The following is a 17,562-nucleotide window of genomic DNA, read 5'->3' on the forward strand; positions in this document are numbered from 1 at the left end:
GCTATGGTCTAGGCTATATGATACAGCCTACTGCTCCTGGGCTACAGCCTGTACAGCACGTTACTGTACAGAATGAACCTAAGTCAAGCACGAAAAAATGATACAATCAAGAGACATGGTAAACAGGAAACATATGAGGCTGCTGCTACAATAACGAAGCATACTGTTTATAGCCAACTTTTTTTTTATCAGTAGAAAGAGCACACTCTAAAATAAGGATAAAAAGTATAATAAATACATAAACCTGTACCATAGTCGTTTATTATCATTATCAAGTATTATGTACTGCACATGTATTATACTTTTACAGGACTGTCACCGAAGTGAGTTTGTTTCAGTCAGCATCACCACAAACAAAAACATGTGAGTCGCATTACACAATGACATTACGATGTCACTAGGAGATAGGAGATAGGAATTTTTCAGCTCCATTATAATCTTATAGGATCAAGGTCAAATATGTGGTGCACTGTTGACTGAAACGTAGTCATGAGGCACATGACTATATTTACTTGTCTACCTTTTAAAACCAAATGTCTCTGGACATCTGATTTTGGAATCTCCATTATTTTATCTCATGACAGTTCCTTTTACCAATTAAGTTTTAAAAGCAATGTACTGGAACAGTTTTGCAATATATTATATTTTAAAACTTCACATTTCCTTGGCCATGTGTTACTCCTCCTTATTTTGACATTCCTACAGTTCCAAGTGGCTCTCAGATTTGATTAAACACCACAATTACCTGAGGGGCTTGTTAAAATACAGATCACTGGTCCCACCCCTAGAGTGTCTGACTCTGTAGGCTTTGGGGGTGGGGGTGAGACATTTGCATTTTTAACCATTTCCTAGGAGTTGCTAATGCTTCTGTTTTTGAGTGTACGCTTTGAGAAGCACTGATCTAGATGAAATACTGTCAAACGTAGTGGTGGTGTAGACTAAGGCCGTGGCAGTGGAGATGGAGAGAGGTGGATGGATTTAACATACATTTAAGAAGCAGAATCAACAGGGCTAATCCATGGTCTAGAGGGGGGTGATGGTGAGGGAGGGGACTGACTTAGGCAGGTAGATTGAACAAATGGATGCGTATGACAGAGTACTGCTGAAATGGAAACGAGCAGGTTGGGAGGCTTGGGTCATAGTGAGAAGTCATAAATTCTATTTAAAGTTTAAAATAATTTTAAAATGTTAAAGACAGGGCGGCCCGGTGGCTCAGGCGGTTAGAGCTCCATGCTCCTAACTCCGAAGGCTGCCGGTTTGATTCCCACATGGGCCAGTGGGCTCTCAACCACAAGGTTGCCAGTTCGATTCCTCGAGTCCCGCAAGGGATGGTGGGCTGTGCCCCCTGCAACTAGCAACAGCAACAGAACCTGGAGCTGAGCTGCGCCCTCCACAACTAAGACTGAAAGGACAGCAACTTGACTTGGAAAAAAGTCCTGGAAGTACACACTGTTTCCCAATAAAGTCCTGTTCCCCTTCCCCAATAAAATCTTAAAAAAAAAAAAAGTGAAAGACAGTGCCTGACATTGAATAGATTTTCAATAGATAATAGATATTGCTATTGCTATTATTACTGCCATTACTATCAAAACTGAATAGTCCTAATGAACCCCGTCTCCTGCCCCTCCCCCCCTCCTGGCACCCCCCCCCGCCCCCCCCCCCGCCCCCCCCCCCCCCCCCCCCCCCCCGCCGAAACCTTCTAAATTCATTACTCAGCAACCTCATTCTAGAGATAGGAATTACTCCTTGGTATAATACAAGAGATTCAGGTATGAATAAGGAAATTTTGTAGATATCACCTCATGGTGTGAATGGATAGGGGTAGGAAAAGAGAGGGAAAGGGGGGAAAGGTTCTAACTCATAGAGGATTACCTAATTCATAGAGAATTATCACCTTCATGATCACAGACAAGATCACAATAAACATATTAGATAGGTGAAATCATCCCATCTTACAGGTGAGATAAATGACTTGCCCAATAAATAACGTGCTCTTCCATTCAAGACTTATAGAAATTTGAGTGAAAATTCCAATCCAGCTTTGCCCTGAACCCACTATCTTTGTGTTTCCTACCACCAAACTCTACCTTTACTGCCAAGCAGTAGACTGGTTACCTTTTTTATATCGGAATGGTGACCTAAACAGGTTGCAGGCAACACCCTGCAACTTCTAGTCTAGTGGCTTTTAACCTTTTGTAATCCTGACTCATAGTAACATCCACTTTTTACAAAGCAAGCCAGTATTTGCTTTATATGTGCCAGTATATATGTATATACGTGTATATATATACATATTTGTAGCACACATATCTGTGCAACAATATCACTGTGACTTTCAAGAACTAACACATATTGAGATAGGAGCATTATCAATATTTACTCTCAGTGAATACAGTCTGATAGTTTTTATTCATCGCAAAAAGTAGCGGGACCCACATTAATTGATTTCACAATCACCTTTAAGGTCTCTCTACTAGATTTCTGGGAAATCCTCTTTTAGATCCCTTTCTTTTCTTGAAATCCACCTAGCAACATCATAACATGCCAATGAGCTGGACGAGAGAGAGCCTGCTGGAAACTGGAAAGGAGAGAGCAGGATTCCCGTGTACTTTCTGTATAGACATCTTCAATGGAGCATCTACGTATGCCTACCTTCCAGAGCTTTGCGAGCGTCAAATACATTGCAATATAGATGAAAGCTCTTTTAAAAGTAATCAAGTTGTCTGTCTTTGATTTTGCTCCATGTAGCTATATTCACTTGGACTGATAATTCAAGTTCTCTGGAGCCCATTTCTTCATCTTAAAAATAAGCGATTTAAGCCAGATCACCTCCAAGGACCTTTCCGACCCTATTATAATAAGCTCTTTTTGTACATGGTACCTATGGGTCTCTGAAATAGTATGATGATGATTGTGATATTGATGATTATTCTTTCATAGTTTGTTTACAGTGCCCTGAACGAATTTTGGGAAGAAAAGATTGGCATCAACTAAAGGAAAAAAGACTAAAATTTGGGAGAAGTAATCACTCATTTTGATTGGTCTCATCATGAAGTTGATGAGTAAAAATGTTCAGCTTCATTTTTTAAATAGTCAATGAAATTATTCATGTTCTAGAAGTAGAAAAGTGACTACTCAAAATTTCATATTAATGTGCAGACAGAAAAATTATTGTTATCAACACCTCCCTCCAAATATTACCTCATTTCTCTATTCATGTATTAGGGAGCACTAGGAAAGGAGCTTAATTATCTGGGGTAGATTGATTTCACTAAGTGCCAAAATGCTGGCTAAAGTTTAATTATATCGATATGTGTATATGTATTTTTGTGTAAAGGTATCTTTAGATGATCATAAATATATCACCTCTCAGGAGGTGGGTGGCAATTAGTGTGGTCTTGCCTCATCTAGAAGGGAGAAACTGCATACAGGAAAGGTTAAGTGCTTTGCTCCTGGGTCATCTGATGAGTTAAGAGAGAGACTCATGATTGGTGCTGGAGAGTCAGCCCTCCCCTTAACTCAGCACTTACCCTCTTTGCTTGACTCTTTGCTCAGTCACTCGCCAGAAATCATGTAGAGAACAAGCTGCCCACTGGTAAAAGCAGCACAGTTCTTTGTATTTTCTTGAATTTAATAAAGTACCATATGGGTAATACTGTACATTAAATATACCAGTAAAATGAACTCTAAGAGGTTTTTATCTTTTTCCATCATTTACTTATTTTCATGTCTTTATAGACATAATAATAATAATAATAATAATAATAACAACACTAATAAGTGTACCAGTGCCTTAACTGAACTTCTTTGGATTCTGAGCATCTTAGAGCACCCATCTGGCCTAACTCTGGCATCATCCCAAGAAAGCACCAGGCCTGGTCATGCTGATTTAGTGTCCACTGCTCTTTCTACTTCAACACAGTGCCTCCTTATTACCAAGGGAAAACTTTTTTCATTTCAAAAATATTGTAATAGAGGATTATGCTTATAAATGTAATTACTTTTAAAAAAAGTTTTTAAATTTTGAACTTTTCCAGGGGGGCTATTCTTCCATTTGCATTGATGGTTATCCCAGTAATTAATGCTTTAGTAAGGGGATTTCAAGGACATTGTCTTATCCCCTTCCTATTATGTGGGCTCAGAAGAAAAACCACCAGGAGAGCCCTCTAAAACAAGCAAGGCTCTGCCTGGGGCACCTCGCCTGAGGTTTTTCTATCACTCAGCCCTTCAACATAAGGGCCAGTTTCTGGTGGGTTCTTAACTGTTTCACAAAGTGATCAATCACCAAATCAATGTCACCTGTATTGTCATCTCCCAGGGAAAATTCACTGAGTGGTTTTTAAAGAATCACAAAAGGGGAAATACCACTACAGGGCTATTTCCCTCATAAAATAAATCTGTCATGGATTTTGTTCTTGGAAAAACACAAAGGGCCCTAAGTGTGGATTGGCTAAATGGCTACAGACATCACATTTAGTTTTGAAAAGGGCCCTTCCTTAAGTCCTTGCTGTAAAGGAACCATTAAAACCCTTAGTGGACTTCCCTTAATTACTTGTAACCCCTACGTAGCAGCGCGGGCGCCCAGGAACCAAAATGTCCCCACTCTTAATGAAAACGATACAAACAATGGCTCGTGCCCAAGCTTTCACACTTGTTTTTCAACCTAGTCTTGGCTGACAGAGGCAGAGTTGTAATTCCTTAGGTCGCTTGACTGCCCGAGGGGCGAGGTGTGGATTGTAACGACACTACTTGTGAACTCTTTTGGCGAGGAGTAGCTTAACGATGAACTTCTTCGGGTTTCTGTGATCAAAATGTTTCGGTGAATAGCGTGATTGGAAACTTGTGCTGGCGGGAGACTGCAGCGCCGCTGCTCTTTCAACAGGCGATTTGTTCTCCTGTCTGTGGCTCATTTCCATGCAAAGAGCCCGACATCAGAGCACCTTTTGTTGCTAAACGCTTTCTTTAGCTTCGAGGGGAGAGTCATGTGGAGCTGGAAGAGCTCATTTTGAAGAGGGGGGTCCCGGGAAATTCCTTCCAGGTTCCAGAGGCACCGCGCTCACTCCTGCGGGGCCCTGCTCAGACTTGCTGGCAGAAATGAGTCGCGTGCCTTCGTGAGTTGGTCCCCGTCACAGGAAGAAACGCCTTTGCAGCGGGTTTAATTGCTTCTTCGCTGCCATAAATCCCCGCCGTAAAACTCAGTGGTGCAAACTTTGCCTTCGGCTACCCTGTGGTCCTGCGGAGCCGGGGTGGGAAAGTTTCTAAAGTTGTCAGTCGCGCAGCCCGCGGCCACCTACAACCGAGGTGCGGACGCCTGGCGAGGAGCCTCCGTGGGGTCGCCGCGGCCGCTGGGGGATGCGGCGCGGGGGCGCGGCTCCGTGACGCGGCGGGCGGGGACCCGGCGCTGGGGGCTGGCCGTCCGCTGGTGCGGGGCGAGGGCCCCAGGGACCGGGACGCGCGGCCAGTGTGCGGGACGCGGTCATGGAGGACGCGGGAGCAGCCGGCCCGGGACCAGAGCCCCAGCCCGCGCCGGAGCCCGAGCCTGGCGCCAGCATGTCGGAGGCGTTCTCCCGGCTCTGGACCGATGTGATGGGCATCCTGGTGAGTTACCTGCAGCAAGGGAGGCGCGTGTAGGGGCGGTCGCGGGTCCGCGGAGCCGGGCAGCCCCACTGCGATCCGGGGCTCCCTTCGCGCGCGCCGACATGGCACGCCCGCTCCTTGGAGTCGTCCTTCATCTGCCTCCAGTTCTTAGGGGGTTAAATACACAAGGTATAGGATTTCAATCCCTAATTAAAAAATAACTAGCCACAGATCACATCAAAGATTTTTCTTTTCTTTTTTTTTAAACAATCGGGTGATAGTCTATAGTTTAATCTGGGACACCTGCTGGGAAGTTGGTGTGGAAAAGGCTGGAAAGAGCCCTTCAAAGAGTAAATGTAAATAGTATTTGGCTGGTGTTCTTTCACTGCTGGAGTTGGGAAGAGGCTGAGGTTAACTGATGTTTATCTCGTCACCATGTGTTGTCTGACCATTAGAGAAAAACAACCATGTCCTTACTCAGAACCACCAAAAAGTTTACTTAGCTTGTTTGCAGTTTTCAACTTGTAGGATTACAGGATGTTTGTTGTTATATGTTTGGAACTGAAAACAATGGGACTGACTTTGCTAAATCTGTCTTGTCATGTATTTTGAAATGTCCAGTAATGTTTTCAAACCGCCCATGGGTTTGGCATAATTTCTGAAAAATAGTTCTTCTGCAGGGAGGATGAAGCTTTAACTTGCTCAGGGTTGGCTGCCTGGGGGTTATTAGTAGATTAGCTTCGGTGGAGCAGCCGGTAGGCTGGTAACCTGGAATCAGCTGTGTGGGTGTCATTAGTCAGACGTCTTAATTCACACGTAAAATGTAAATTTTAGTTTAAAGATTTGGAATTGGCAGTTGTGTGGATTATCGGAAAAGGCTCTAGGTTTACTTTGGATCTTTTATTTTTCAAATGCAAGGGGTAGTTTTTAGAAAGAAACTGCTCTCTGGACATGATGAACAGTGAACCGTTTTGAGTACTGTGCTTAAGCTCCTGGCCTTTGGAGTGACTTAACTGGGTCAAATCCCAGCTCGCCCATTGATTGACTATGTGACCTTGGCCAAGGTATTTAACCTCTCTGATCTTCAGTTCTATCACTTGAAAAGTGATGCAAAAGAGCTTTGCTTCTTAGGTTTTCTGACATTTAGCTAAGTTGGTGTATATATAGTACTCAGCACACTGCCTGACATATAGTAGGTGCTCAGTTAAGTGACAGCTCTCTCTAGTTTTCTCCCCTGCAAATAGTCCTGTGCCTCACTTTTTCGATGAAGTCCCAGTTGTGCCATTTTCAGGTGTCCATTGGTATTTAGGATAACCATGGTACAGAAAACCAGGGTAGGTTGGTCAAAGAGTTCTGTCTCCTCACAAGCCAATGTTTCTTAAATGTATTTGTTTTTAAATGTAAAGCCTCCTGTCTTTGCATTTTCTGAACATTACTAATGAGTACTGCCCTCCAGTGAAATTCCAGAAAGCCCAATGAACATTTTAAAGTTGTGGTAGATTGTTTTCGAAGTTCGTCAGGCAGGAAGCTTATCTTTTTTCTTGCTTAGATGTCACTCTGTAAATAGTCACAGAAAATGGGTTTGATAACATAATGTTGCATCCCTCAAAAGGGCATCGGCTGGGGAGGGGAACGTTGGAGGGGCTCACTTAAATGAAAGTGTAGGCTCAGAGTTGTTTGGAGGGGAAGCTTGGCAGGTGAAGAACATTTGCTGTCAACCCCCTGGCAGATTCCAGCACTGTTGGGTCAGTTGCAGCAGTGTCTTTGGCTGGGTTAAGAGATGGGGTGGGGCTCCAGAAACTCAGACCTGTTACTCCAAGGGCAGCTGCAGGAGAAAAGCAAATATGTACTTCTCACAGAACCAGTTCACTGTGAGGCTAGAAAGAATGTAAAGGTTGTCTCAAATACATTGTGTTCATGAGTGTTTTCCTGTTTTTCTTATGCAGTCTTACTTTCCTTTGGGGTAAACTGGGACATCAAGATTGTTCCTTAGTAAAGTTCGGAAGAAGACATGGGTTATCTCTCCTTTGTACGTGCCTGGAGAAAGTCACCAGGATAAAAAGGAAGGATTTCTATTCTATTGGGAAGCTGTCATCCAAGTGTTTATAAGAAATTGCATCTTTGGGGGCCTATATCAACACACTCACAGTTGCCTTTCTCTGTTCTCATTGAGGTAAAAGACAGCATTGCCTTCATTTTGTATTTAAAAGAAGGGATTTTGCAATCTGTTGGCCTAGACAGGTGAAGTGATTTGACCAATGGCATGTAGATGTCGTTAGTGACAATATCAGACTGCACCCCAGTTCTCTGACTCCCTCCGGTCAGGAGCCTGATACCATGAAACTCCATAGTTAACTATCCCAGATCAACTTGGTAGAAATATAATCACACCCAGAATTGCAGGAAAATGCTATTTGAAAGATTCTTTTTCAAGGCGGAACTTGAGGAGAGGAGTAGAGGTAGTGGGGGAGTTATACATCCAAACATACTTAAAAGATTTCAGGCACACTTGCTACTTTCTTGGATTCTTCTAGGTTTAAAAACCAAACATCTAGGCCTATTAGGTGAAAACTGTTTGGGGTGAATGAGCACAGTTCCCCTTTTTGGAGTGAACTGTGAGAGGCACTGGGCTTCTGTCCCCAAAGATTTTGTGGGTTCTAACCTTGAGAAGGGTGTTGCCCCAGAGGCAGAGGTCTCAGTACATACCGATGTTAGTTAGAGTTTATTAGGACACATTTTGCATTTAAATTAATCCAGTCCTGCACCGGTCCACACCAACTCGTTGCTGTCAGATAATTGTTAACAAAATGCTTATTTAGAGAGAAATAATGATATGATTTATGGCATGGAAATGTTTGAGCAGTGCTTGAGCGAATAAATGCTGATAAATGAATATGTAAATAGAGAATTAAGAGGACATGAACTCACCAAAACACTGTATTGATTGTGAATGCCTGGACAGCAGGGTCAGTATTTTGCTCATTTTTCTATCTCCAGAGCCAGGGTGCTGGAAACATGGTTTTATTGAAGAAAAAAGAAAAAAAAAAAAAAAAACGTACTTCTTAAATGCAGGAGCCACATCAAAATACAATTCAGTAAAGACACATGTACCCGCCATAATGGGGTGCATTGTAGACATTAATAAATTGTGCTCATGCTGAAGGTACCATTTGGGCAGTTTCATCATGCAAACTAAAATCCTGGCGCTAATGGCAAATTGCGAAATGTTTGTAAACCCTGAGTGATTAAACCATGGCATTCTTCTGAAGTGTGCTGTTTTGTTCTCTAACTCTGCCACATGTGGCCTGCCTGAGTTTTCAACGCCTGACACCTTTCACCATGGCATGCTTAGCTTTCTGCTGAGAGGTGCCAGATGAGTTAGAATCCTGTGGCATTTTGCTTATATCTGTACTCCATGTTGCAGACACAATGTTCCTTTTGTTTTTGGTGGGGCAGGGTAGATAGATGTTTTTAAGAGTAGGAATTGCTAAGGCAGATCAATTTTTCAGCACTGGTTATCCATTTTGTAAATTGCGATGGTTCTTAAGTTTTTCCCCCAGAATTTGAGGTCTTCTTAAAGCTGAGCCAGGCCTTTACTGGGAAGGGAGGGGAAGAGAGTTAGTAAGTGCCTATTGTTTGTAAGATCCTGCAAGAGGTTCCTCCCCCAACCTTATATTTCCTCTGTTCCCTGATCTGTTCCTACAGTGTACACCCATTTCCTAGCAATGCTTAGAGAATATCCATTGTATAAAGATACTCTGAATCCTTTGCCATCTGCGGAAAAGTATGTACCTAATAGGCTTCAGTTCCCAAATACTAGGTTTATCTTGGTTTGCTATTTGTTGTAGTCCTTCCCCGCCCCCTTCTTCTGCTTTCCCCCCACCCCCGCTCCGGTAGTTCTTTCTCAGTCTAGTTGTGTAGGACACAGCTTCCAGGCCCATGCTGGTATTATGAGCCTTGCACTCCCCTGGCTGAGCCAGTCGGTCGCTGGTCAGCAGCTCATGGCAGCTCTCGCCCGCTGCCGGCCGCTCACTGTGGCTGCCGGCCACTCACGCTGGCCACCGCCTGCTCCTGATGGTGGCCCACCGCAGCCCAGCTCCAGGGAGAGCCGTTGTTCACAATCTTAGCTGTAGAGGGCGCAACTCATAGGAGCATGGCCCTCCAACCACCTGAACCACCAGGCCGGCCCCTCTAGTCCTTTTTTTAAAAAGAACCTCCTTTGCTTTGCAGTTTTAGGCAACCTGTGGGGGAAGGGAGATGTCAGTGAGATCCCTAGAGAGCTTTTAAAATGCAAACTCATTTGAAAGCAGCAATTTACATAATCTTTGGGTGTTGTCTTACCTTAAACCCTTCTGCTAGGGACTTAATTAATTCTAGGTCTTGATATTAGAGAGCCAGCCCAGTTTCAAATATTCTGACTTCACCTTAATTTTGTTCCTGTTAGCCAACCCAAAGCCTTTTGGCTTTTTTAAGTGGAGAAGTTGCCGGGTATGTAGCAGAGGCACTGGAGACCTTGGAAGTGAGCCCTCAGCTCCCTCATTTTGGGAGGAGGAATGGAAGGGCTCAAGGGAGTAGAGTAGGGAACACACTGGTTAAGTCTTGTATAATTCTGGCTGGGGTGGCTAAATCTTTGGCTGTCTAAGGAGATCACTGCACTAAAGTGACCTTTCACGCTCTTCCCCCTTCCTGCCTTCATTTGCCATTCTCTGCCTTGTAACCCTTCCCTCTTCTGACTTATTGCTGACATACTGTTTTTTATCATTTACTCCAACTTCGGATGGTAGAATAGAGCCGCACGGGAGGGGAGGCGGCGGTGCTCACAGTACTGAGACTTGGTGCAGTGCTGGGCCCTTTCCGTATTTGATTCGCCCATTGTGATCCGTGGAGAGGTAACCATGCCAGTTCTAATCACCCAGATAGGAAGTGGGAGCTGGAAATTGGATCATGTGTTTTCCCGGAAATTAATTGCTAGTTGCAGCTTTGTTTTTTTTAGAAGGCCTCATATAATTATCACTGAATCAACCTACTAGTGCAGAAACATATTAAGAGAAAACTCAGTTTTCTAATAATTTTCCAGTAAAACACACCCAACTGTTAAGATTAGCGATCTTTTCAGTGCTATGGTAAGATCCAAGCAACCGGGCTACAGCATAAATGTGTGTGCCATCTCATGTGTGATTCCTTACAGATCCAGCTTTGTTCTTCTCCAGTGTCTCCTCTTGGAGTTGTACCTGACTTTATTACTGGTTTTCATCCGAATCCATTGGGGAATGGGCCAGATTCTACCTTTGTTTCTTGGCCAGGAACCACTTGATTCTGAAAGTCTTGTGAGAAGACATGGCGAGGAAGAGTCAACTGCACACACCACCATGGTGGTGAAAAAGAGAGGCGCTAGTTGCAATTTTATACTTCATTCTTTCACATATCGAGACATTGGCTCTCCATCAATTTTTGCTTAAGCGATTGAGTTAACTACTAGTGACACATGCCACTGGCTTCCAGAAAGATAGGTTTTGTAGGAAAAACAGCAGTCCCACCATCCCTCCCATAAATAACCCGCCCCACAGTGCCGTGGGCAGAAGGCCCCAAGGCGGCAGGAGCAGTGTGGACAGGAAGCCAGGAACACAGGCGGGTGGGGTGGTGGCGGTGGTACACAGGGAGTCCAGTTCCCAGAAATGCCATTTGATTTGGGCAGTTAGTAGGCTGTGCCTGAGACGCATTCTCCAGTGAGGGTTAAGAAGGAAAGAAGGGAGCAAGGACCTTCTAGACCGAGCCAAAGGGAATAAATAAAGATGGGAGAGCACAGGGCACAAAGTGGGACCAGGCCGTGAGGGCTGAGGTAGCTGGAATCATCCTGTAGGCTTTAGTGAGAAGTCATTGCAGAATTTTCAACTGGCATGTGAGACACGATCACTTCTGTGTTTGAGAACAGTAACGTTTGTGGTAGATGAGTTAGCCATGAATTTGCAAGGAGACTACTTTAGTGATCCAGGCAAGAAGACGAGGGCCTGAACTAAATGTTGATGGAACATGTCAGTTACCAATCATCTGGCTCCCATTAGGTTCAGTATGTTACTCAGTATCTGTAAGTAATCAAGGATCGTTCCATGGTAACTTTCTTTTGATAATTCTTTTAAGCTCGAGTAGGTTGGGTTAATGCAAGAGATTTTTAGGCTGTTGTAGTCTTGTGCTTTTTTTTCATTCTGAAGAAGAAATATTTATCTAGACCCATACGTGTACATATGTCTCTTTACCTGTCTTCCTATACTGGCAGGAATTGTGTGGGTCCTTAAAGAGGGGAATTGTTACTCCTAACAATGTATACGCAGTGCTGTAGCTACATGATCTCTAATTTCGTCCTTTAAAAGATAATTCTGAAGCACAGTGAAGTAGAGGGAAGTATTCAGTTGTGCAGATTCATTCATAAGCAAATCTGTAGCTCAATTTTGCAAGACAGCAGAGGAAAGTATATAACTACTAGTTTGTTTAATGAATCCTTTTAAGAGTGGTTTCTGCTTCAGATTTACCCATCCTAATCCCACTGTGATATATGTGCTTACTCATGGTTCCCACGTGCTCTTTTCATACAGTAGAAATAAAATTGATATCAAAAGAGTAAATTTAAGTGGAGAGAGGCTAGGGCTCTAAAAATTAACCATACCATTTAATACCCATACGTGTAGGATAAGAGTGTGAGAATTAACCACATCTTCAGACTAATTTTGAGGTAAAACGTGAGTTTGTGACTACTTGAATTTGTCATTTTTCAGATGGTATGCTTATTTATTAATTTACTTTTGGTAACGAGACCTGAAAATGGTGGGTCTGTCCCTCATTAGCTTTGCTCCTAGCCAGCTGTTTCGTGTCCCTTCTTTTGTTACATAATATGTCTCACTGGGTAACATTAATTCTTTATGAGGCAAGATGCTTCATTGAGATAATCTATTTTGTATTTTTTCTTGCACGTCAAGTCATGTGAAGAGACCAGCACGCAGACTGGGTGCCCAGGCATTGTGGTATCTCTGAAGCTCAGAAGACAAAAGCTTGGAATGAGATAGGTTTTCCTCTCTGTAATCAATCAGTATTCTTTCTTTTCTGAAGGGATCTCCTGTTGTCTTTCACCTTTCTAAGATGATTGATGAAAATGTGAATATGTTTGTATTTATAACGCATGCTCTTAATGTAAAGGTGAAATGCGGCAGGTCAATTATGTAGTTAGACTTAGCTAGTTTGCAGTTTTACTCACCACGTAGCTCAAAACTTAGTTTGCAGTTAGATCGACCCTGATATTCAGCTATTTTCTCTTTGTTTCTCCCCTCACTAATTGACTTAAAAACTCTGTTTTGTTCCCTTTCTCAAGGCCACACATACCTCCTTAATCCATTTAATTAACAAAATCCTAACCAAAGGGCAAATTGCTTACAGACAAGTTTTTAATCCTCAGGCACCCAGACACCAGAATATACATAAAGCCTCAGGCTGTGGTGGCCAGTCTGAGTTGGAGTTCAGAGATAACATTATCTTAAAACAGACCAGACCCCAGGAAGGATGTCAGCTCTTGGACCTGCCTGACCGACTGCCCCTTTTCCTTTGTACTTCTTGTGTACCTAGTATAAAACCTTCTGACCTTTTTAGGAACGGGGAGATGGCCTTTGGACAGGAGTTGCCATCTTCCCAGAATGTTGGCATTCTGAATAAACCTGCTTTTCTTTCCATCAACCATGTGTCTTGGTGTTTAACTTTGTCAAGAGGCAGGCAGCCAGACCTTAGCAGGGTATCATTTAGATAAAGGTTCTATGGGGGCAGCCCGATGGCTCAGTTGGTTAGAGCTAGAGCTCTGAACGACAGGGTTGCCAGTCAGATTCCCACATGGGCCAGTGAGCTGCGCCCTCCACAACTAGATCGAAGACGACAAGCTGCCAGAGGGGTGGCCGGATGGTTCAGTTGGTTAGAGCGCGAGCTCTCAACAAGGTTGCCGATTCAATTCCCACATGGGATGGTGGGCTGTGCCCCCTGCAACTAAAGATTGAAAATGGCAACTGGACTTAGAGTTGAGCTGTGCCCTCCACAACTAGATTGAAGGACAACAACTTGGAGCTGATGGGCCCTGGAGAAACACACTGTTCTCCAATATTCCCCAATAAAATTGAAAAAAAAAAAAGATTAAGTTTCCATGTTCCCTAGAGATACATTGCTGCTCTCCTTGCTGACTGTGATGCATATTTGATTTATAACTGATTTTGGTGCTTCATCCATTGTTTGGTTTTACAGTGAATAGTGAGTGAGGAAGGTCCAGTGTGTCTACCCATCACTCTGTGCCTGGCTGTGGCTTTATTCTCTCCCCTGGCATGAAGGGGAGAGGTAATAGTGGAAGTGAAAATGAAAGCAAAGTAAATGTATGCAATTGTCATTTTAACTGTATGTAATTGTCATTTTAAAAGTGCCATTAAGGAGCAGAATTTTTCAAAAAGGATCTCAGTATGTATCTTGAGCCTCACTTTTAAAATTCATGTTAGTTAATTTTAGTTTACCTAACTCTACTACTTTTGCTTAGACTTGCTATCAAACAAAAACCTTTTTTTTCACTAGAGTTAAAAAAAAAAAGTTTATATGCTTTTTTGGGTGCTTTTAAAAATATAGTGTTTCAATATTCAGTTGTAAAAGAAATGAATGTTTTAGTTTAAGGATAAGTATTTTTGCTACATGCTTACACCCATTTTCGGAGGATTTGAAAGACCTCCCTTAAAATAAACCATTAACAAATTTGTGTGGAAATGCCCAAGGTTAAAACAAATATTTTTTTTTAAATGAAAACAACAAATAGATAACCTTGTAATGAGATAACCCTGTTACCTTTCAAAAGGTCTGGCTGCTCAAAGCACAAAAGCCAAAACTTGAGAGGTGAGGTTGGTGGGAAGAAAAGCAGGTTTATTTCCAAATGCCAGGCCAGCATTAAGGGAAGACAGTGGACTCCTTGTCACAAAGACTGTCTACCTGCTTTTAATACCACCCAAAGATTTTATAGGCGCGTAAGGAGAGGCTGATCAAGGAAAGGAGAAGTTGGTCAGGCAACCCCAGGAAAAAGGTGCTTCCTAGAGGTTGGCCTGCCTCAGAGACTGGAGTGGGTCCCATCCAGATGCAGAAACCTCTCCCAAGTCACAGATGCCTGAAATAAACAGAACCATTGAAACTGGTGTGCATAGTAAATGTATAGTAAACAAAGTCATTGAGGTTTGGAGGGAGAAGAGGGAAGCAAAGAAAAGAAAAACTTTCAAAAAGTCTAAAGCCAAACCACACTGTCAAATCAAATTACACCAGAGGTTTAAATCTCAAAATAGAAGGCCAAAATCTACTGACAACACCAAATGCTGAAGAGGATATGGAGCATCAGGAACTCTTGTTCGTTTCTGGAGGGAGTGGAAAACAGTACAGCTATTTAGAAGATAGTTTGGCGATTTATTACAAAACAAAACATTCATATCTGATCCAGCTCCTTGGTATTTACCCAAAGGAGTTGAAAACTTAGTTCCATGAAAAAAACCTGCACACAGATGTTTATAGCAGCTTTATCTATAATTGCCCAAACTTGAAAGCCACCAAGATGTCCCGCAATAGGTGAGTGATAAATGAACTGTGGTATATCCAGACAATGGAATATTGTTCAGTGCTAAAAAGAAACGAACTATCAAACCATCAAAAGACATGGAGGAAGCATAAATGCCTGTTACTAAGTGAAAAAAGCCAATCTGAAAAAGTTTCTGATTCTGTCGACGTAAAAGACGTCCAGACCTGTAGAAAATTTTTATAAGTTTATTTGAGCCCAACTGACGACACAGGCAGGGGAGCAAGATCTTAAATGCTCTGGAGAAGAACAGTTTTGCAGCTTCTCTTATGCATTTGAAACTAAGGAGGGAAATAAGGAAGATTACATGAAGGTGAGAGAAAACAAGGTGGGGATTGGATTACAGGGTAATTAAGATACTATGCTTTCTTGAGGAAGGGTGCAGCTCATTTCTAAGGTATTTAACCGAGATGCACAGAAACAATGGACGTAAGGCAGAGATAAATCTTTTACTAAAAAGTTATAGTCTTGTGGTGTGACTAGCCACCATGACCTACCTAGTTAAGAATTTACGATCAGATCACCCGTGAAGTTACCTTCTATAGGCACCCCCTCCCCGCCTTATTTTTCTGTCTACAGTAACAATTAGAATAATTAGAAAAATACAGTTAATTATCCCTTAGAAAACCCAGAGCCCGTTTTGTAGAATAGTTAAGAGCAAAGTAGTTCAGACTGTTTGAATTCAAATCCTGGCTTCAACATTTTGTGGCCATGTGACATGGGTGAGTTCTCTACCCATTTTGTGCCTTAGTTTCCTCATCTGTAAAATTGGGTCTGGTGAGATTAACTGAATCACCAGAACTGTGCATGGCATGTGGTAAGCAGATCATAAATGTTTGTTATTATTAACCATTAATAATTGAATCCCCTTTAGTTAGAATGTGAATTATTTTCCCTTCACTTTTCTCTCTAAGTGGAGGGATGATCTGGTTCTATGTGTTCAATTTAGGACCAATATTGACTATTGATTTATGTTAAATGCCCTTAACATACACAACTCAAAAATAAATGCATAAATTGCTTCAAAGTGTTAACCTTCAGGATACATGTTAGGAATTGGGTGTTAAAAATATTCTTTATATTAGAGAGAATGTGTAAAACTTGTGAATAGGCGGGGTTTTTTTGGAGGCAAGAAGATATTTGCAATGAAAACATATTTTCTGGTTTCATGGTGTCCAGACTGCTATTTTCAGTTCTCTTGTGACTAAACAGCACCATGACATGAGATCTTTGTAAATTAGTTGACGTATTAGGAACATGTAAAATATTGAAAGCATCCACTTAACTAATGATTTTATTTTTTGAGTACTAGATTCATGTGAATGTTGATCTTTTTTGTAAAATATTTTCCCAGACTCTTATTGATTTAACCGGTGTTTCTGTCAGGGTTACCAATTATTCGTTCTGGATTTTTGCATCTTAGTTAGGAGTCTTCAGTTTCCAGTCAAGAATTTATAAAAGTTTTAACATTGTAGTGACTCCACCAGAGCTCAAAGCAACCTGCAAGCACATTTTACTATGAATGTAGTAGAAAATGGGATTCACTGTGGTTTAAGGAAGAATTGTAAGCTTGTAATAAATAAATTTGCCACTTACTTGGCCAGTTTGGGGGTAACTTCATTATGCATCTAAAGGAAACCTGAAAGAATTTGAAACCTTTGAGGAAGTCTGTAAAGACCATGAATACTTTCTGCTGGAAAGAGAAAAAGATTTCATTTTTAGAGTATATTTTATCATGAACTAGTTTTTTTGAAAGCTTTCCATGAAAGCAGAGCGTGAGGACAGTCCACTGTCTTCTATGGCGTGCCGGTCAGATGTACGGAACATGTGGTGTCCAGGTGGTAACTTAATGGAAGAGCCTCATAACACTGCCGCATGGTAGTGATTTGCCTTGATTAGGATATTACAAAATTGAGGTTACATGATGAGCATGAAAGTAAATAGGTGTCAAATGAGTCATAAATGGTACATGAGAGATATAGTCAAGTCCACGTGATGCAACTTTAGCGTTAACAAAGGTCTGTGTATTGTTTCAACTGAACAAAATGTCAGCTGGTAACCTCCACATTAACATTCTACATGGAAGAACTCTTCAGCTTGTCACTGAGGGGTTGCCCATTCCAAGCTTATGTCTTCAGAAGGCACGATGCTCTTCTCTGGTGGAAGAGCTTCCATAGAAACTGGAAGAGAAGACAAATAGAACTAATATACTCCTTAAACATCAAGAGATTTTTAACTAATCACATCCCTTACTCTAAGAAGGGCTGCTCTAGCGATAAGATCATAATGTTTACATTGGTATAGTTCCTTGCACTTTATAGTGTGTCTTTACATGCTTTGATTGACTGGTATATAGCTCTTAA

The 17,562-nt window shown here is 42.1% G+C and overlaps 1 protein-coding gene and 1 pseudogene across 6 annotated transcripts in view; one reads left to right on the forward strand and one right to left on the reverse strand.

Moving 5' to 3' along the window:
- Positions 1-17,562, forward strand: part of SASH1 (SAM and SH3 domain containing 1) — a 230,628-nt gene that overhangs the window by 56,344 nt on the left and 156,722 nt on the right. The window contains exon 1 of one of the 6 annotated variants that reach the window (XM_033097470.1): positions 3,990-5,598. The exons of 2 other annotated variants lie outside the window; for them this stretch is intronic. In XM_033097470.1, coding sequence (XP_032953361.1) covers positions 5,479-5,598 — 120 coding nt within the window. In that variant the 5' untranslated portion in view covers positions 3,990-5,478. Of the gene's footprint in view, positions 1-3,989; positions 5,599-17,562 lie in introns of those variants that run through there. 3 more of the 6 variants (XM_033097466.1, XM_033097479.1, XM_033097486.1) reach the window with 3 other exon arrangements.
- On the reverse strand, positions 10,760-10,916 carry LOC117017392 (60S ribosomal protein L39-like; annotated as a pseudogene).

This window comes from Rhinolophus ferrumequinum, chromosome 3 (assembly GCF_004115265.2).
Source record: "Rhinolophus ferrumequinum isolate MPI-CBG mRhiFer1 chromosome 3, mRhiFer1_v1.p, whole genome shotgun sequence".
NCBI lineage: Eukaryota > Metazoa > Chordata > Mammalia > Chiroptera > Rhinolophidae > Rhinolophus > Rhinolophus ferrumequinum.